The 20199-nt window shown below is 41.3% G+C and overlaps 1 protein-coding gene across 3 annotated transcripts in view; it reads left to right on the top strand.

Annotated features, from left to right (window-relative positions):
- Window positions 1–20199, top strand: part of SETD1B (SET domain containing 1B, histone lysine methyltransferase) — a 120231-nt gene that overhangs the window by 55809 nt on the left and 44223 nt on the right. For 2 of the 3 annotated variants that reach the window (XM_077461967.1, XM_077461965.1), the window contains exons 7-9: window positions 7264–8040; window positions 9780–9956; window positions 13033–13120. In XM_077461967.1, coding sequence (XP_077318093.1) covers window positions 7264–8040; window positions 9780–9956; window positions 13033–13120 — 1042 coding nt within the window. The remainder of the gene's footprint in view (window positions 1–7263; window positions 8041–9779; window positions 9957–13032; window positions 13121–20199) is intronic. The other variant, XM_077461968.1, reaches the window with a different exon arrangement.

Raw genomic sequence — 20199 nt, 5'->3', positions numbered from 1 at the left:
CACTTCAATGGGTCACGATCAATGGGCGTACAGGGGATATAATTCCTGCCACAGCTGCAAAGCATCACAGTCATGGTATGTGTACAATGCTTGACTACTGCTTCTGTAGCAAAAGGGGTAGTGGTTGAGGGGCTTCTCAACCACAAGGTTTAACCAACCTCCCACATGAACAAGCCCTAAGGGTGTAGCCAGTAACCGTTCGTGTCCTTGATTGTCACCAGTCTGCGCCTGAATTGACCCATGTGCTCGCCCAACAGACTTTGTTCATGTAAGACACCAGTTCTAGCCATACCTGCAGACTTCTTTTCTGTTCTCCCTCTGAGAACTGAAGTTCTCAGATTCATAAACAGGCTGCAGAGGAGATAATATTTTTTCCTCTGAGAACTGCCAAGAACTGAACTGAGACCCCCGAGAGGATTTACCCTCTTCCTGACCAGAGCACTTTTTGCGATACAGCACTGTGTCTTTTTAACTGACAATTGCGTGGTCGTGCAACCTTGTACCCAAACAAAATTGATGTGCTTTTTTTTCCCACAAATAGAGCTTTCTTATGGTGGTATTTGATCCCCTCTGCGGTTTTTATTTTTTGCGCTATAAACAAAAAAAAATCAACAATTTTGAAAAAAAAAGCAATATTTTTTACTTTTTTTCTATAATATCCCCAAAAAATATATAAAAAAAATGAATTTTCTCAGTTTGGGGCTTAGGCCAATATGTATTCTACATATTTTTGGTAATAAACTTTTATATTGGTTTGTGCAAAAGTTTTATAGCATCTACAAAATAGGGGATAGATTTATGGCATTATTATTATTTAATTATTTATTATTATTATTTTTTTTTATTAGTAATGGTGACGATCTGCGATTTTTCTCATGACATTATGGCGGACACATGGGACACTTCTGACACTATTTTGGCACCATTGTCATTTATACAGCAATCAGTGCTATAAAAATGCACTGAGTACTGTGTAAATGACACTGGCCAGGAAGGGGTTAAACACTAGGGGGCGATCAAGGGGTTAAGTGTGTCCTAGGGAATGATTCTAAATGTGGGGGGATGGGCTACCACTGACATGACGGCGATCACTGCTTCGATGATGGGGAGAAGTAAATCCCTGTCATGTCACTAGGCAGACAGGAAAATGCCTTGTTTACATAGATCGCGGGCCCCCGGTGGACATCAAGTCCGCGGGACCCGCGGGCACGGTCACGGAGTACGTGGTGGGCGCGTGCCCACAATGCTGCAATTTAAAGGGGACGTACCTGTACACCCATTTGCCCAGCCGTGCTATTGTGCTGACGTACATTGTCGTGCGCTGGTCGGCATGTGATTAATAAACGTACACCATAATCGGTCCAGACAAGTAGGAGCCTAGAAAGCCTTGCATCAGTAATCAGCAGATTGCTGGTGCTATGCAGGACTCCTGCAGACAGTCAGCGTAAGCTGTCTGGCAGTTTCTCTCTGACAAGAATAATCCATGAACTACCAAAGTGCTCAACCGTGCTGTAGTAGTTCATTGAGAACTACAAGTCGACCTCCGCAAAACTCTCCCCACACGGCCGTATTCTTTTCAAAAAGTGCCAGCTGGTACAGGGAGCTTCTCCCTGTACCGTTGTCACAGGGAGAGAGGGGAAATTTGTGTCAAAAGACCCAAAGTGCTTCTTAGCATATACCTTGTGGTATTTGCGTTTCAAAATGTGGTCATTTCATTGTGCTGTTTCAACGGTCGTGGTGCTCCAGGGCCTCCAAGAATGTGATAGGTTGTCAGGAAATGTAAGCCTCTAGAAAGCCCAAAGGTACTCCTTGAGTTTTGGGTCCCAAAGTAGCTAGCTGTGAAAGTTTCACACGTGTGTTATCACCATACTCGGAAGGAGTAACAGAATGTGTTTTTGGGTGTAATTCTAAGTATGCCTATGATGTGTTTTAGAAATATGTTATTCATTGACAACTTTGTATAAAAAAAAATATTGTTTCTGGCATTTTCCAAAAAAAAAGACATTTTCAAAAGACTCACTATGCCTTTCAGAAAATACCTTGGAGTGTTTGTTTTCCAAAATGGAGTCATATTGTGGATGTTTCCACTGTCCTCCAAAAATGTGATCGGTAGGAAATTAGATGTGTAATTTAGCCCCGTGAAAGGTGCTGCTTGGAATTTGGGCCTCTCTCTGTATCTAGGCTGTGATAGCCTCACGCATGTAGTATCTCCATACTTGGAAGGCATAGCAGAATGTGTTTTGGGGTGTAATTCGAAGTATATCTGTACTGTGTATAAAAAATAACTTGGTAAAATGGCAACTTTGGGAAAAAAACTTTTTTTTAAATTTTTCCATTTTGCAAAAAATTGTGACAAAAAATTAGAACTGCAAAAAACTCGCCATGCCCCTTACTAAATACCTTGGCCGGTCTGCTTTCCAAAAAGGGGTCATTTGGGGGGATTTGTCATGGTCATGGAGTTGGAGTAGCGTTGTAGTCATGGAAAATGTAAAAAACAAAAAAGAAAAACCGTGGTAACCACCAAATGAAAGCTTTATCTGTCTCAAAAAAATAACAATTTCATATGGGTATAGTGTTGCATGACGGAGTAATTGTCATTTAAATTCTTAACAGTGCTGAAAACTGAAAAATGGCCTTGATTGGAAGGTGGTGAAAGTGTCTGCTGGACTGTAATTCCACTTTAATGGAGTTTTGCATTTTTAGCATTCCCTAAAATCACTGCTCCCAGTGCATTGGTACATGTTCCCCATGGCAGTGCCCAGTACACCCCATGCCATTTTTTTTTCTTCACAATCTTTTGCCTATTCTACAATATCATCAGAACCATTTTCAACATTTGGCTCCCATCAACTTCCAAGGGATTTGGATCCCCTTTAGTCATATTCTCCGCACCTGCTCAAACTAAACTTGAATATGTTTGGCTCACCACTATTTCTTACCCTTTTCTAATTTAAAACTAAGAAGAAAACCTTTTGGCTCTACATGAACTTATGAGAAGTAATCCAACATCTGGTTGCTGTAGGCAACAGTAATGTTATCCCTTTCTCCAATCTATTTTTTAAATATGCAGTTGGATACAGATACTACTCGTTTAACGACTTGCCTGTTTAATGACCACTTGGACTTAACGACCAGCTCTTCCCACCCTAACGACCCGCTACACATCATTGTACTATACAGTACAGAATTTTTGTTTGTGTTCTATACTTATGCAAATTAAAAAACATTATTGAGCTGGGGTTTTGTGTTTTTTGGACCTTTTTTTCACAATACAGTACAATGTTTAAAATATTGATTACTTGTGGCTCCTCATTTAACAACGTGGTCGTTTTAACTGAGCCTGGTCATCAAGTGAGGAGAGCCTGTATTTTTAATATGGATTATTATACGCAGTGTGAAATAGTCGGTGCTGTCTCTGTATTCACAAGTTGTTTCACAGCTTCTCTGCTTTGTGCAATTACAGCAAGGGTACAATGCTTTTGTGCGTCTCTGTTGACTGAGGATAAAAGAGACCAGCTGCTCTCTGGTAACAGAAGTCTACGGTGAAACGTTAGATTTCAGGGAATGAATAGTAGGTGATGTAATCAATTTCTGTTTCTCATTTTCAGCTTTGCACCTGCTCTAAAAAATGTAGGTGCATTTCCTCTTCACTGTTTTGGAATTCTGTTTGAAAGTGACTTTTCATCGCTTCTTCTTAACTAAAATAAAGGAATACTGTGAATCTATGAACCAAATTTATATCCACCCTGCATGTTAACGTGTGTTTATTGTAGACGCTACACTGCATCTGAGCACCACAAAACTGCTATTAAATTATGTGTTAATATATAAAGTGAACTCACCCATTCCTCCAGGTCTCCCTGCTTTATTGTGCTGAGAAATCACTTTAATAAAAAACATCTCCTAGCATTTCTGGTCGTGGCCATCTTGAGTAAGGTTAAATGATTCATGAAGCATTTACTTGCTAGAATTCTGCCCTTAGCTCAGGCATGCAGGCAGGAGGGTGTGCTTAGCTGAGAGAACCCCTCCTGAAGACTCCTGGGATGTATTACATAATTTGCTCAGGCCTGGAAACCAGGAAGAAATATAAAAAAAAAGTTTAAAACATGTAAATATAATATACCTTACTATCTATTTACCAATGCTAGCAGCTCAAGGTTTTCAAATAGTCGTCGATTGAGAGAGTGAGGTTCCACTTTAAGGAATATTTTCCTCAGAGAAACATGAAGTCTGTCACCGCTGAATTCTCATTCTGCAAATGCTAGTTTCCTGGCATTTTTGCTAATCCTCTTGCTTTCTTACTTTGAGTCACTAACCAGAACATCAAGAAAGCAGATTGGGATTTCTAAATTGACTTGACGCTTGTTCTTGGTCACTTTCTCAGGAAGTAATAAAGCCAGGCGATCAGCATAACAACCAGTCAGTTAGCATTTTTAAATCAGGTAAGCACCAATGGCAGCCCTATGTTTATCTTGGGGCATGCTCACTTCTGTGCTTGAGTGCTCATGCACACGGACGTTTTAAAAAACTGACTGCAAAGCTAGCTCCGATGCCTGGAAAAATCGTTGTTAAAAACGTGATTTTTACCGCGTTTTGCATTGGCGTTTTTGCGCGTTTTTTAGCGTTAAGTAGCGTTTTTTAAGAAACACATCTCTTGGCTATAGCACTCAGAAAACAAAGAAAATATGTTGCGCGTTTTTGCGCGTTTATGCGCGTTTTTGGGTGTTTTCCTGCGATTCGCGTTTTTACAGCTCTAGCTCCACGCCACGGAACGCACTGGTCCTGGTTTTTTTTTACAGCTTAAAAACGCCTATGCCATTTGCAGCTCAAAAACGCCTAGGTGGGCATGAAGCCATAGACTAACATGGACAGCCGTTTTTAAGCTGCAAAAAAAGCTCAAAAAAGTGGCTGTAAAAACGTCCGTGTGCATGAGGCCTTAGGATTAAGGGAAATCGTACACCTGCAAAGGAACTGCAATTGGGTGCTCCCAAAAAAAAGTAATTCAATATTTTGTGTAATAATGGCTCTTTTAAAACGAACACTGGTCAAACTAAACAAAATAACAATTCTTTTTCTTTTTCTCTTGTGTTGCATCGCAAATAAAAAAAATAAAAAAATGCAGTATTGACAAAAGAGAGACTTGTTTGTCACTCTACAAATGCTATGTGTATTTGAAAGATTTGTTTGTCCCCCTACAAATGATGTGCATTAGCTTTGGATTTTTTTTTATATTAAAATAACAAACATATTATACTTGCAATGGTTTTGCACTGAGCAGTCCCATTCCTCCTTATCTCGTGGTCCCTGTCGAGTGCCCCCAGAGCAAGCAGCTATGGGAGCACCTAGGCAGGCTTATTCCTGAGCTACTGTTTTGCATGTAGATTCACACACAGGGCTTCGGCTCAGCCCCTAAGCTCTCTCTCCTTGTGATTGACAGCAGTGGGAGGAGTTGCACCCCCCCCCCCCAATAAAAAATTAAGTCAGCAGCTACACGTACTGTAGCTGCTGACTTTTAATATTAGGACACTTACCTGTCCTGGAATCCAGTGATGTCGGCACCCAAGCCGTTGTTTCCATCAGCTCTCGGTTCCTGTGCCTCCATTCATACTGAGGGAACCCAGAAGTGAAGCCTTTCGCCTTCACAGCCGGTTCGCTACTGCACATACACGAAGCGAGCTGGGCTTTCTCAATGGCGGGGTAAGGAGGGGCCAAACTTCTGAGTGATCTTGTGGTGGCGACAGGTACCTGTCAAAAAAGGTATCTGCCCCCCCTCCCCCCCCCCCGAAAGGTGCTAAATGTGGCACCAGAGGGGGGGGGGGCGATAAGCAGAGCTTCCACTTTTGGGTGGAAATCCGCTTTAAACCTTTTAGGACCACTTTAACTATCATGATTCATAAGTAATGCTAAAATTATTGACCAATAGCTGAAAGGTAAATATTGCTGTGTTCCATAAGGGGTTTATGTGCGAGGGAGCGGAATCTCATCTAAGACCAAGCTACTGATTTATGCGGCTAGGATTGACAACTGCCTATGCAGATGGCTGCAGCTACCAAGCGTTTACAGTGCAATGAAAGGCTGTTGGCGGCTGCAGCTGTTAGTGACTGTTTGCACAGCCAATGATTATCTGTAGAGGTCGCAGCTGTACCTACTTTATGTGTGTCCAGCCACAGCGTGGCTAAACTCTCATGCAAATTGAGCCTTATGCTGCGTACACGCGATTGGAATTCTCGTTGGAAAAAGCTCTGATGGTTTTCCCGACAGAATTCCAACGGAATTTGGCTCAAGCTGTCTTGCCTACACACGGTCACATCAAATTTCGATTGTTTATAACGCGGTGACGTACGACGGGACTAGAAAAAGGAAGTTCTATAGCCAGTAGCCAATAGCTTCTGTCTCGTAGTTGAATCTGAGCATGCGTGATTTTTGGCGTGTCGGAATTGCGCACACACACAATCGGAATTACCGCTAGAAAGTTCTTCCGTTGGGAAAATTGAGAATATGCTATCAATTTTTGGCTGCGGAAATTCGGACACCTAAATTCCGATGGAGCATACACACGGACGCATTTTCCGATGAAGAGCTCTCATCGGTCTTTTTCTGGCCGGAATTCTGATCGTGTGTACGCGGCATAAGAAATGCTGCAGCACGTTGTGTTGGCGTGTTCCTATGTTTATAGTAGGAACAATCTTAATTTTCTTAAGTACAAAATCTTTTCAATATTGCTGTTAGCAGCGCTCTGTGTTTTCATTGCAACACATGCACTTATAATGGAGACGTTTCAGTAGAATTGAAGCCCCAATCCTAAAGGTCACACAGATTATATATTATTGTTGTTAGCTTAAAGGATACGTCAGTGTAGTTTAAGTAGATATCATTGTTATTGTAACATATCCCTGAAATAGGTTTTCATGGTCACATGTTTATTATTTAATTTTTATGCCATATTTTAATGACTAAGAATATATACTGTTTTGTAGATTCTATCCATATGCAAGACAGAACAACCTTTTGTTCAATGGCCCTGTATATGTCACCAGGCATTGGATTATGCTAAGATTTCCAGGGCATGGAACTTGCTATTTCAATAAAAAAGAAAAAAATATCCACAATGGCTAAAGATTATTTTTTTTCTTTTAATTGTACAAAAATTTACAGAAGTATTCATTTTGTTATTAACAGATCTCTCTTTTTGTTTATATACATTTTATTAGATTTCTAAAAGGCAATGTTCACTAATAGTGATCTCTCTGTTTGTTTGTACAGGGTCATCCGTCTTCAGGAGAGGACATGGAGATTTCAGATGATGAAATGAACACCTCTCCTATCACTAGTGAAGAATGTGCCAATTCCATTGTTGTGAATTCAGCTGTCACTAGTTCTGGTGTTATGACATCGGTTATTTCTATCCTACCTCCTGGTTTTCCTCCACTACCACCACCACCACCTCCTCCTCCACCGCAACCTGGATTCTCCATGCCACCACCTCTCCCCCCACCTCCTCCACCAACTCATCCTTCAGTTACAGTACCCCCTCCACCATTACCTGCTCCACCTGGAGTACCCCCACCACATATGTTGCACCCTCCACCACCATACCATCAAGGCATGTTCCCCATGATGCAAGGTGACATGATGAGTGCCCTAGGTAATCAGTGGGGAGGAATGCCTATGTCCTTTCAAATGCAGACTCAGATGCTCAGCCGCATGATGCAAGGACAAAACCTTTACCCTTACCACCACTTCATGGGGAATTCCATGCAGTTTAGTAACCAGCATTCATATCGCCCTTTTGCCATGTCCTCTTACCTTTCACGAGGTCAGCCTTGGCCACCTTACCCAAAGTTCGACCCTTCTGTGCCACCACCAGGCTATGAACACAAAAAGGAGGATCCACACAAGGCCACTGTGGATGGAGTGCTGCAAGTCATTGTTAAAGAACTTAAAGCCATCATGAAAAGAGATTTGAACCGAAAAATGGTTGAAGTGGTGGCGTTCCGGGCATTTGATGAGTGGTGGGATAAAAAGGAGTGTCAAGCAAAGGTTAGTATTTGCGGTGTGTGTGTGTGTGTGTGTGTGTGTGTGTGTGTATATGTATGTGTATATATATATATATATATATATATATATATATATATATATATATATATATATATATATATATATATATATATATATATATATATATATATATATAAAATATTGTATTCAAAAGGGTGCTGAAAATATCCACGGTTATACTCAGTGTTAATTGTACAATACAGGACACAATGTTCTATAACCTCTCTCACTTCCAGCAAGTCTAAGTTTTTTCGTAGTTTTCCAGGTTAGCAGGTGATGGATGTACAATACACAGTGTTTTGTCTATTAAGAGAACGTTACATCCTTTATGTGAGTTTTTTTATTTTCAAGGTTCTTTATCAGCTTCCTAGCTGTAACATAGTCATTATGGTTTTCCTGCAGCAGCTCTCTGGATCAGTTGACTATGCTGGGTTGGGTTGGGTTAGGTTGGGTTGGGGGGGGGGGGGGGGAATACCCAGACCCTCCTGGAAGAAGATGCAGGCCTGCTTGTAAAGTCACTTTGACTACTGGATCCTGTGTGGGCGCTCACATTGACTCATCGTATTGAGTTGGATGGCAAAGCCACAATGGAGCTGGTCCCCATCGTTGTACCGTGGTGAGTTACATAGGATTTGTGTCTTAACTGGTCCCACGAAGCTGGCGTTCCGAAACATGCGTGACTCTAGTGGGGGTGACAGTCTCTCTCCAAAGAGCCCCAGTGCCCTCTATTCTGACACCTGTCCCAGTATGATTCCCTGCCATCCCTTGTAACTCTGCTGGCCCCTTGGCTGCACACTCCTTTTCCTGCCTATGTAGAGAGTAGTTTTCTGCCACCATGTCTGATTTTATTGACATTGTAATTTACAGAAATTTAAAGAAGTGTTACTGATGAATATATGTATAAGATTATGGTTCACCCCCTCCCAATTTCTGAGGAATCAAAGCAGGATGGGGCGACTTCTGCTGAGATCTTATCAAAGCTTAAACAAAAAAATATCAGCCATACAAATATACAAACAACCATATAGAACAAAAAAAATCCCAACCCAATCCCATTCCCGCACAACCCAGACCCATTATAGAAAATGGACAGAAAATACAAATAATACCTGAGTTACATGGTTTCTAAAATTGCTACCCTTACCGATGCCTTAGTTGGGAGTTACTGTTTTCTACTTCCTTAGAAGTACATCAAGAAAATGTCTGGCTATGCTATGACTATATTTACGCCCACAAAGGGGGATATGCTGTTCTTCTTCTTTTTTTTTTTTTTTTTTATCCTGGATTAAAATAATCAAATGTGCTTTGCAGTAGTTGGCGTTATACATTCCTTTACTATATGACCAGAAAAATAGGATATTAGACACTCTCTGTCTACAAAGATAAGGCTAGCTGGAAATTAGGGGGGGGGGGTATATAAGGCATATCCATGCAGCTTTTTTATACCAGTATCCAATTGCCTGAAAGTAGCTGCATATAACCTATAGCTAGGACTAAGTGCTTATGTCCTGTATTGAACTTTACTGGCAAGTAGAGAGAGGCTCAGGCATTTTTGAAAACCCCATGTGCCCAATATTACCAGAAAGCCAACACTGCACACGGCTAATGCTGTTTTTCTGTACATGTATTTTAAACCTAAGTATAAGTATGTGTATCTATGAGAATTATTTCATAGAGTCGACCATTGCTTATTTAATCTTCTGTTATGTCATCACTGATAGCAGTCGCTGACCCCTGTAAAATCTGGGGATAACAAAGATGAAGAAAAACCAAAGGCAACTGTCCAAATAACATCAAGTCTGCTAGAAAGCTGGAACAAGGGAGAAGGTCTGGGATTTGATGGAATAGGAGGTCTTGGCTTTGGTCTGCGTGGTGCAATCCGACTCCCTTCATTTAAGGTAAATATTTAAATTTATATATTGTGTCTAATGGTCCTTTTTGAGTGTATAGCTTATTATAATGTAATACATAGTCAATAAAGTACATAGTCCTAATTGTACTTCTTTAGCCCACAGCTCTCCCCTCCATTCCAATGCTGCAGCCACTGTAAAACTCCTCAGCATAAGACACTTCCTGGAATGTCAAATGCTTGTGTTCTGCATGTGGCGAGCTGTAGATGTTTTTCTGGAAGGTTCATCTCACAGCTGAGCTGCATTTTCTACCCCTCGCAATTGCTTTAAAGAGGAGGTCAAGCCCCCCCCATGAAAATTTTAAAGTCAACAGCTACACGTATATCAGCTGCTGACTCTTAATATTAGGACACTTCCCTGTCCAGGGAGCCCACGATGTCAGAACCCCAGCCGATCTTCAGATCGCCTGTAGGGTGCAGCTGCCGCCATTACTGCTAAGGGAAACCCCTACTGCGCATGCGTGAAGAACACCGCACTTTTTTAATTGGTCCGGCGGTGGAAGAAGGCGGAGGGGGGCCAAACTTCCGAGACACAGCGCTGCGGCCCGTCTACCGGAAGTGGGGAATGGTACCTGTCAAAAACAGGTACCCGTTCTTCCCCCTGGAAGGTGCCAAATGCGGCACGGGAGGGGGGAGACTGATGAGTGCAATTTCCACTTTTGAGTGGAACTCTGCTTTGAGCTGTAAACGCAGCAGATGGGAGGCAAAAGTTATACAGGCTGTTGCACTCAGCAGGCAGGAGCTTCCATAAACTGTGACCCATTCACCATACGGTTGTGGTGCAAGTATTTACAGGTTAAAACAGGCAGTTAGGAGGTAACATTAATGGCACCTCACAGATGCATAAACCTAAACAGAATAAAGATAGAGAGCGAACACTTTGTCTGATACTACTATGAAGATTAACTTCATTAAAACAGTGAAAAAAAAACAAATAACACTTTAATACCACATCTTAACATATAGAACACATAACATATATTACATTAATTTCTAGCCATGTATGGGCACTCTCATGTTAATCTGCTTCCCTTTTAGATTTTCCCCACTTGACAAACACTGCAGACTATAGCAGGCAGTTCTAATTAGTGTATTCTGATGGCAGGGACGTCTTCCTGCTGTCAGAATACAATACCACAAAGGGGAGGATTCCCCTCATCCACATTGAATGTGTACGTGGGGGAATCGGATCAACTTTTATCATTCAACTTGCTGGTTTAATGAAAAAAATTGACTCATCAAGGATCATGGATGGCCAGCTTAACAGTGAGATGACTCCGCTCTCAAAATACACTGATTAGCGCTTATGAAATTTTCCAATATTAGATAAAAGTTGATAGATGGATCAATGTCTATTGAGCAGGAAAGGCCATTGGTAATGACTAAGCGCTAACATTTGCCGCAAAACGCATCTACCCTTTTTTCCCCTGCTCCATCTGTTACCACCACTTATAGGAAGCTTCAATAAAAGGATTTTTGGAAGTGCAGCCGTCCGGAACCATTTCCTTATGGGAAAGGCCATTGGTGGATCAAAAATCAGCTGGTCCCTGTTGAATGGACAAGAAGGAAAACTTCTGTCGATCAGCAGCCACATCCACTGATCAGTATGTTATGACAGCACAGGGTCCAGCTGTCAGAATATAATGTTCCTCCACCTAATTTGTGTGGATGGAGGAATCTGTTCACTTTTTTTTCACTTTGTTCAGCGCACTGACAGCCTGTTCAAAATCATTTACCCTAGTGTGAACCCAGATTTAGGGAGAATAAGACTACATCCAGGGGCAGTCACCAGCAATAATCTTTAGATTCTTAGCAGCAGTTGAAAAGCTGCCTGCACACACTCTGAGCAGGGTTGCCAAACCCCTCAAAACAGAGTGACAAAATGTGTATGGCTAGGATTATAAAAGACCTGGGGCACTCTAGGATCGAAAAAAATATGTTTTTTTGTGGTGTGCACAGTACACATGGCCAGAAGGGCTGAAGGGGGATTAGAGAACCTGTACCTAGTTTCTTTATACACTGCATACATATAATGGTCCTTGTACCCACAAAATATACCTAGTTACTGTACCACAACTGACAGCCTCAGACACAAATAAACCTTTGGGGCAAAATTTTCTGATGCAGTCCATGGCACTGAGGGCAGGAATGGATCCTCTTCTCCTCCTGCTCCCCCTAATTATGTTTTTGAATTTGTGGAAGAGGCGTCAGGCACCTTTATCTCTCCACACAGTGTGCATCGGGTCAGCACACTGCCCTGACTGGGCTAAGCCAGCCCAAAATGTAGACAAACGAAGAGTTTTCAAATGTCATGACCTTGGAGAGAGGAGGGGGAGCAACAGCATGATACAGACAGCATAAGCGGCTCTGCTGGATTGACGCTTTTACAGAAGATTGCCTTGTTCCCGTCCATTGACCATTACGAACCGGACGGGAGCAAAGCTGTTTTTCCACAAACGGAACTGCTGGGGGTGGGGGGGGGGTTCAGATACCCTCCCCTTATCTACCCTCCCCTTATCTATGTCCCTGGTGGCAGAGGACGCATTTATCAACACCCCTGCAAATGTTGAATGCTTTGAGTCTTAAGGAGGCTGCAGCACTGAAAAGAAATGAAGGGAAGGTAGTAGGCGCAGGCTGTCGGACAAGTATTATACCTCTTTTATTGCATTTCATTGAGAATGTTTTTAGAGACTGATGATTTAAAATATGAATTGGTCTTTGGTGATATTAACATCTTGTTGAAGTGAAATTGAAGCATTGAACATACTGAAAGAACATTTCGAATGTTCTGAAAAAATAATAGCTTTACCAGATATGAAGTACAATTAAATGCGTGACCTGTTAGTGTCCTGTCCTTTACATTTAATGGCTGAGTCTGGATCAGGCAAGTTCTACATCAATGCTGTATTAGAATTAAAACTTAATAACTTGAATTAACACTACAGTCGTTTTTACATTAATTCTTTTTTTATTCCTTAAAATATACACACTTTTATACGCTTAGCTCTGATGTCCCTAAGGATCTGTAAAAAGCAGTAAGTCATCTATTTGTTTAACTTATAAAGGTAAAGAGGAAAGAACCTCCTGAAGCTGCACTTGGGGGAGAACAGAAGAGAATTCGTCCATCACCTTCTGTAGATGAGGAAGATGAAGGTTTGTGAATTCATCAAGATGGGCTCGGTTGTCAGAGGTTTAAATTTCCCAGTTAGCGTGTTTTTTTTTTTATTTTTTTTTTTTTTTTACTTTCAATAAATTTTTATGAGAGAGTGTCAGTCATTTCTATGAAGGAGAATACATGTATGAACAGTACACAAATTACTGCAAAAGTCATGATAACCTGTAACACAGGACTATAATGGCACATTGTAGAAGCTTGCAGATATACAGCAAGTTAGATTGATGGTATGTGAGCAAAATATTGGATGTATTGGTGCATTCAGCTATGTGAAAGTCAGGAGAAGATATTGATCCAATTTGGACGCATGGTCTGCTTCAAGAAGGAGAAAAAGAAAAGAGCTGAAGAGCCCCATTGGTAAGAAAATATAGAAGAGTTTACAAGAGGAAAAATGTATTGGTAAATTAGTTATGTTGGTGGAAAAGAAAAGGCAAAAAAACATTGGAAGGTAGAGATCAGGAGCAGTGTCATGGGTTGGGGGGATTGGGGGAAGGGGACATCAAGGTTGCCCAACAAAGAACCTTAGGGTTCTGCTTCTACAGGACAGAATAACTTGCTATAAGCATTGAAGGGTGAGCTTTTGGAATCTAAGGAGTCCATACCACAAATACCTTCTAATGAGTGTCCAGAGGAATACTCATGTGTTAACGCAAATTGTTTTTCCAAATGTGTTTGCTATGGTTTGCTTTGCTGCTAGTAAAACCTATATTGTCCGTTTGAATTGAGATTTGATGAGGCCTGGGGTTTAAGGTGAAGTATTGTGAATCAAGAGTCTCTTGGAAAAGGACAGTTGAAGAGGATTTGCAAAAGTTTAAGGACTTTAGTCCAAAGATTTGCAAGCATGGGACAGGTCCACCAGAAGTGTAAGACATATCCTGAGACAGTACAGCCATGAAAGCATATGTTGGAAAGAGATGGGTGGAGATGTGCTAATCTAGATCGGATGTTGTTCTATCCCATAACAGTTTTGATTGCAGATTCAGCTATGGCTATATTTATACAGCAAGTAGCAATGGTGGACCAGATTTTTAGCCAATCTTTCTGGCTTTAGTGCACGTGAGAGCTTCCCCCCACTTGGAAACGTAAGTGTGGCTCATGTGGTTACCTAGATTGTTTAATTTTGAATAGATAGTGGCTATCTGCTGGGGACAGAGAGGTGTATGATTTACTTTACTAGTAAGTGTTGAAGTTAGCCAGTGTTTTGTTGCAAAAAGAGCGGGTTTGATCATTTCCTCTGTCTGCCCATGTGTAAATATTGCAGCCATTGATAAAGGACTAAATGTTGTGAAATTTGTGAAAGGGCCACCGATGGAAGGCATTAGGCGAGTCTTGCCACAAGGGAAAATAGCAGGTTGCCTGAAAGAAGTAGCAGAGCTAAATGTGGCGATTATTTGTTTGCTGAAATATATGTTGGTATCTCAAATATTCAGTGTGTACCACATTAAAGCGCTCATAGAGGTAAGCTCTTAGCGGCCCGCTGAGAGCCTCGACAGCCAATCGCTCCAGTGAGTGCTGGAGGGTACAGTAGAGAACTTATGGGTGGATGGTCAGAATCTCTTTAGAGCCTGGACCGGCTCAGGGCATAATGTATGTATTCAGAGCATAATGTTTATACAGGCAGTCCCCGGGTTACAAACAAGAATTTGCTTGTAAGTCGGAACAGGTCCGATTTTAAGTGGAGCTCCAGCCAGAAAAATAATTTTTATGTTTTTTGGATAGCATAAGGAAGGGTTAACACCCCTGTAATGTTTGTTTTGCTGTCTGTGCCCCCATTCAGAAGATTTCACTTTACGTCCTGTCCCTATGACGATTGGATTTTGAAAATTTTGGGTTGTTGTAGAAACAAAGATTGGTGATAAAGCTTCAGTTGAGACATTTTTTTCCCATGATAACTCTTACAGGAGTGAATTTCCCTTCCTAGGGGGAGATTTTCTCTCGCTTCCTGTTGTTTCCTTCAGTTTGTAGGTAAGAGTTGTTTGTTAGTCAGATGTTTGTAACTCGGGAATGGCTGTACTGTGTTCCCAGGACAAAGAGTCATTTGAATGCCTTGTGTATATACAGTCCGAGTATCATGCCATGTATTTGTTTCTTGTGCATTAGGTTGATGACTTTACATATGTTATCAAATGATTGTGTGGGCCAAAGCCCATGTGGTCCTTCTGGATTATCGTGTTTAGGAATGTATTGAGCTTCTTCACAAGAATTTTGGTAAAAATGTTTTATGTACATGTTTAGAAGCATAATTGGCCTGAAGTTCTGTGGATCTAGAGGGTTTTTATCCGGTTTTGGGAACATAACTATGTGGGCCGATAGGGAAGAAAGGTGTAGGTCTGAGTGAGTATGCAGGTGGTTAAGGAGGTTGGTTAGATTTGGAGCAAGAATTTCAGGGAACTTTTTGTAGTATAAAGCCAAGAAGTGATCAGTGCCTGGAGTTTTTCAGATTAAAAACTTTGATCTCCCTGAGGACCTCCACTGTAGTAATTTCTGCTTCCATGTTATCTTCCATGGCTTGGGAGAGGGTGAGGAGTGTGATGCTTTGAATTAAAGTGTCTGCTAAGTCCTGATGGAAGGAAGTCGAGGGTTGGTGGATTGTGGAATGTCGATGGATTGGCAGTAACTGTATTATTAGGTAAACGTATATTAATAGGTTTTGTGTCTCCCACATGTGCATTGAGTACGGTAAGTTAGATAACTTAGAGCCTGGTTTGTCACCGCAGGTATAAAATTTCTGTAGGGATTTGAATCATGTCATGAATCACATGCATGATGGGAAAGACGGTGTGGAAATCTTAGAACCTCTTTCCTTTTGCATGCTGAAAGTTTGATGAGGGCTCCCCTAATTGTAGCCTTAAGGACTTCCCAAAGAATTGTTGGGGAGAAGGTGGAGTCTGTATTCTCATTGAAGTATGCAGAGAGGGAGGTTTGGATTGAGGTGATGCACCATTTAAGCATCAGGGGAAATGCTTTTGGCCAGAGCTCAAGGTTCTGCAATCAGTTGATAGTGGTGAATAATCTAACGATAGGGCAGATAGAATTTCAGGTTAATGATATCTAACAAACATCGGGGCACAAAATGTTGATCAATACGTGTGAAGCTGTTATGTGGTGACAAGTAGTATGTGCAATCTCTGACTTTAGGGTTCAGTTCCCGCTAAGCGTCCACAAAGTTGTGTTCCTTCAGGAGGTCATGTAGCAGATTTGTTTGGTCACTTGACGCAGTATTGTTAGGGGGTTGTTAAAACAGAGGAAGATCTGCTTCGTTTTCTAACTGTAAGCATTGTCGTGTCTCACATTAGTGTGTTCCTTTTTTTTATGACAGGAAAAAGCACATAACAAATTAAATTACTGAGTTTGGTGCTTGTTAAGAGTGCAATAGTTGACCATTATCACTTCTGTGTCAAAAATTGGCCCTTTTTAAGAATGAGCAACATTCAGCTGTTTCAACTATTTCAAGAGAGCAGGTGAAGGTGCTTAAATATGAAACCCGATCAGAAGGCCTCTGTGGTGCAGAACATTTGTGGGTAATTCTTGTGAAGGTATTGGGTTTGGAGGAGGTAGATAGTCTTGTTTCTTGCAGGCAGATGATGTTTGAGTTAAAATCCTATACATTGTGTGAAATAATGGTGACTTTTGATGAAGAAATCTTGGGGATGAAAGAAAGGAGACTGCACTAAAAGGTCATGGGTCTTCCTTGTGTAGAGATCAAATGAAGAAAAGAGGTGGCAGGAAAAAAACAGAAGAGGAAATGTAAAAAGAAGAGCATAATCCTTTAAAGAGCAACCAAAAAAAATTGCCTAGGCAAATAGCGGTGGTGCATTAAGGCACAACCATAGTGTTGGGGTAGCCTGGACCATCCAGATGATTTGCATGCAGGCCTGAGAGGAGAAGGGAATGAGGGGGTAAGGTTTGGCAGGGAGGAAAGAAAGGGGAGGAAGGAGATGATGATGATAATAGCAAGTATGCCGTATTTTCTGTAATAAAGCTAGCAGGTATGTTTAAACAACATGTGAAACGGGTATATATTGTAAACAAAAGCAGACTATCACTATCCCATGAGGACCAGAGGCAAGGGAGTAAAAGGTATCTATAGTGATTTAAATATTGCCAAGCACCTCTATGAATACAAACTGTATAATTAGTCATATCTGAAGAGGAAATCGGAAATATTTCGCCATTTTGGCTTAAAAGGATTGTCGGTCTCCTAAATGGGTATTAAGGCAGTGGTTCAGAGGAAGTAAGGGGGGGGGGGGGGAAATCAGGAGGAAGAAGGGAGGGGATATAGAGGTGGAAGTGTAAGGTAGAACCATTGCTAAAGCATTCTAATTGGTGTAAGAAGATTTTAACTCAAAAGTTAAGAAAAAAAATTTAGTAGTGTCCAACAGCAAAACAAGATCTTGAAGAACAGGTTAGGCAATGGGACAGTTCGGTTAGAGAGGTAAATTTCCTTCTGGGATATTGGGTCATGGATTAGAGCATGTTATGTTTACAGCAGGATGTTGTCTCCAGGGTAGAGATTCTGAGAAGGGAGTTAGATGTAGCGATTTGCATAAAGTACACTGGGAGTTTTGGAAATTTAGTATTCATCAGTGTGGCAAGTTTCAGGCATTCAAGGACCTCCTGGGCTTCCTTTGAAGAGAACAACTATGGTTGGCTGTTGTACAAGAAAGATATCTTAAGGGGAAAACCCCATTGGTACATAATTCTGTGGTTCTTTTGGACTTGTATGTAGGATTTATTTTCGCCTCTGCAAATTCTGCAGGGCCTGGTCAGTGAAAATATGGCATTTGTGAGATTGGAAGATGAAATCTCTCTTGGGCCTGGTCGCTTGCATTATGGCCTCCTAGATCTATTAAAGCAGGTTTCACTATTATGTCATGTGGAGGACCTTCCACAGGCTTAGGGCCTAGGGCAGTGATGGCGAACCTTGGCACCCCAGATGTTTTGGAACTACATTTCCCATGATGCTCAACTACACTGCAGAGTGCAGGAGCATCATGGGAAATGTAGTTCCAAAACATCTGGGGTGCCAAGGTTTGCCATCACTGGCCTAGGGCTTCTTTGAATATAGTCTAATTCTAAACTTTACACCGGAGAGTGTTCCTGTGGTATAGCAGTGAGTTGAGGTCTTCAATGACTTCTGAAAGCCATGGATTCTGTACTTGCATGCTGTAGTTTTCCAGGTCCTCTAGTTTGGAAATGGCGGTTGAGAGGTCGATGCATGACCATGTCAATGTTTTGTTCATGACTGTCAATGACAGAGCATAAAATAGATGATGCAATCTCTGTCATAGATTCCGTTTCCCCAGGTCTCTTAGCATGTTAGTGTGACGATAAACTTCTCAGTAGTTACATTACGTTATTTTTGAAGGAGTGTTTTAAACTTTTCTAGAAGAGCCGAGACTTGACATGTCACCTCAATGGGGTCATCCAACTGTGCCCAAGGAATGCTGTCATTGGAAAATAGTGGAGAATGGTTCACGCTATGGGTTATGGGTGGACAGGTTTGAGAAATGTTAGAGAAGTTTGAGCTTGAAACTCATACATTGAGATCTGTTAATTGGATATGTATCTTGCAATAAGAAGCAGCAACTGCTATTGGAGATGTCAAGTGGTGGCATATGTTGCAGAGTTTAATGACAGAATTCAAAGGTTTTCATACTTAAGGATTATATTGGAAGGGGGTTATTTATTAAAGGCAAATCCACTATGCACTACAAGTGCACTTGGAAGTGCAGTTGCTGTAGATCTGAGGGGAAGATCTGAAACGAGGGGAAGCTGCTGATTTTATCATCCAATCATGTGCAAGCTAAATGCTGTTTTTTATTTTTCTTGCATGACCCCCTCAGAGCTACAGCGACTGCACTTCCAAGTGCACTTGTAGTGCAAAGTTAGAGTCCGAACTAGGACTAGATGATGAGGCACTTGTAAAGCGTTGTGAATAACTTACAAAATTACTGAGAAATAGAGCATGATACTAGGTCTGGTGTGCCAAGGTCAGTAATGAAAGCTGTATATTAGATTCCCGGGTATGTTTGGCTGAGTAGTGACGTGTTAGTTTCTGATGGCCAAAGGCTACCCGATATTGTATCTGGACTGGTTTGAAACATTTGAGTTGCGTGTCTGGTTCTGTTGCATGAACACTGATGATACTATCAGTACATATAACGCACTGTTCAGAAGCAAGTCGAAGCTGCGTCTATTGGATAGCAAATAGAAGATTGCACCTGTTGCATACCCCAAATTTTAAGAAATGTTTTTGGGCAACCTCCTTGGTCATAGATCGGTTTCAACTACTTGGCCCTCGTATTTTGGGATTGAGTTCCACTGCGACTTTGTTTTGTGGCTTTTAAGGGACTTGTCCTCTGCTGTTGTGGGACTTGGTGACTGGTCCTTCAGACTATCTTATTGAACTGTACATATGAGTTGATTTTACTGCCATGTTTTATGTGATGACAGGAAAAGCTATGTATTGCCTTTAACCCTGTTGTTATTTTTGATGGCGTTTTGGAAGGAGTTCAGCTTGTTTGTTCGTCTGTCTATTGTTAATGGGTTTGTTTGGTGACCTGTATTGGTTTGTTGTGTCTTCTTCTATTTTTGTTAAACTCTGTGAAATTGAATTCATTAAAAAAAATATGTGCAGATGAACATTTAATGCCAAAGGAGAACCTAAGCCGGGGGTCTAGTTTTTCCAGGCAACCCATAATCTCATGCATAAAGTTTATTATTTGCTTCCATTAAGCCTGTATTTGTGGTCATGACCATAGCAAGTGGAAAAAGAGTCGGGCCCCGTGACACTTAGGATGTAATGGGTTATAAGATGGTTTATATCCTGCTAACCAAACTGGCATCAAATTGGCATAATGAAACATAAATAGATGGGCGAGATTATCAGTAAGTTTCAGGGAGACTAAATTGGTGGCTAGTTAGAACCTCTTCCAAGGTCTCATTAATAGGATCCAAATTAGCCTGCACACAATCTTTCAATTATAAGGCTTGGGTTGTGTTGTTGGGTCCTGGAAGGCTGCAAAGAATGCTAGAATCACTTTTGTGTGGGAGA

The sequence above is a fragment of the Lithobates pipiens genome, unplaced genomic scaffold, assembly GCF_037356315.1.
Source record: "Lithobates pipiens isolate NorthernLeopardFrog02 unplaced genomic scaffold, aLitPip1_a1.2 Scaffold_3, whole genome shotgun sequence".
NCBI classification, from domain to species: domain Eukaryota; kingdom Metazoa; phylum Chordata; class Amphibia; order Anura; family Ranidae; genus Lithobates; species Lithobates pipiens.
Note: the sequence above shows the minus strand (reverse complement) of the source record. Positions and strands in the feature narration are given on the sequence as shown.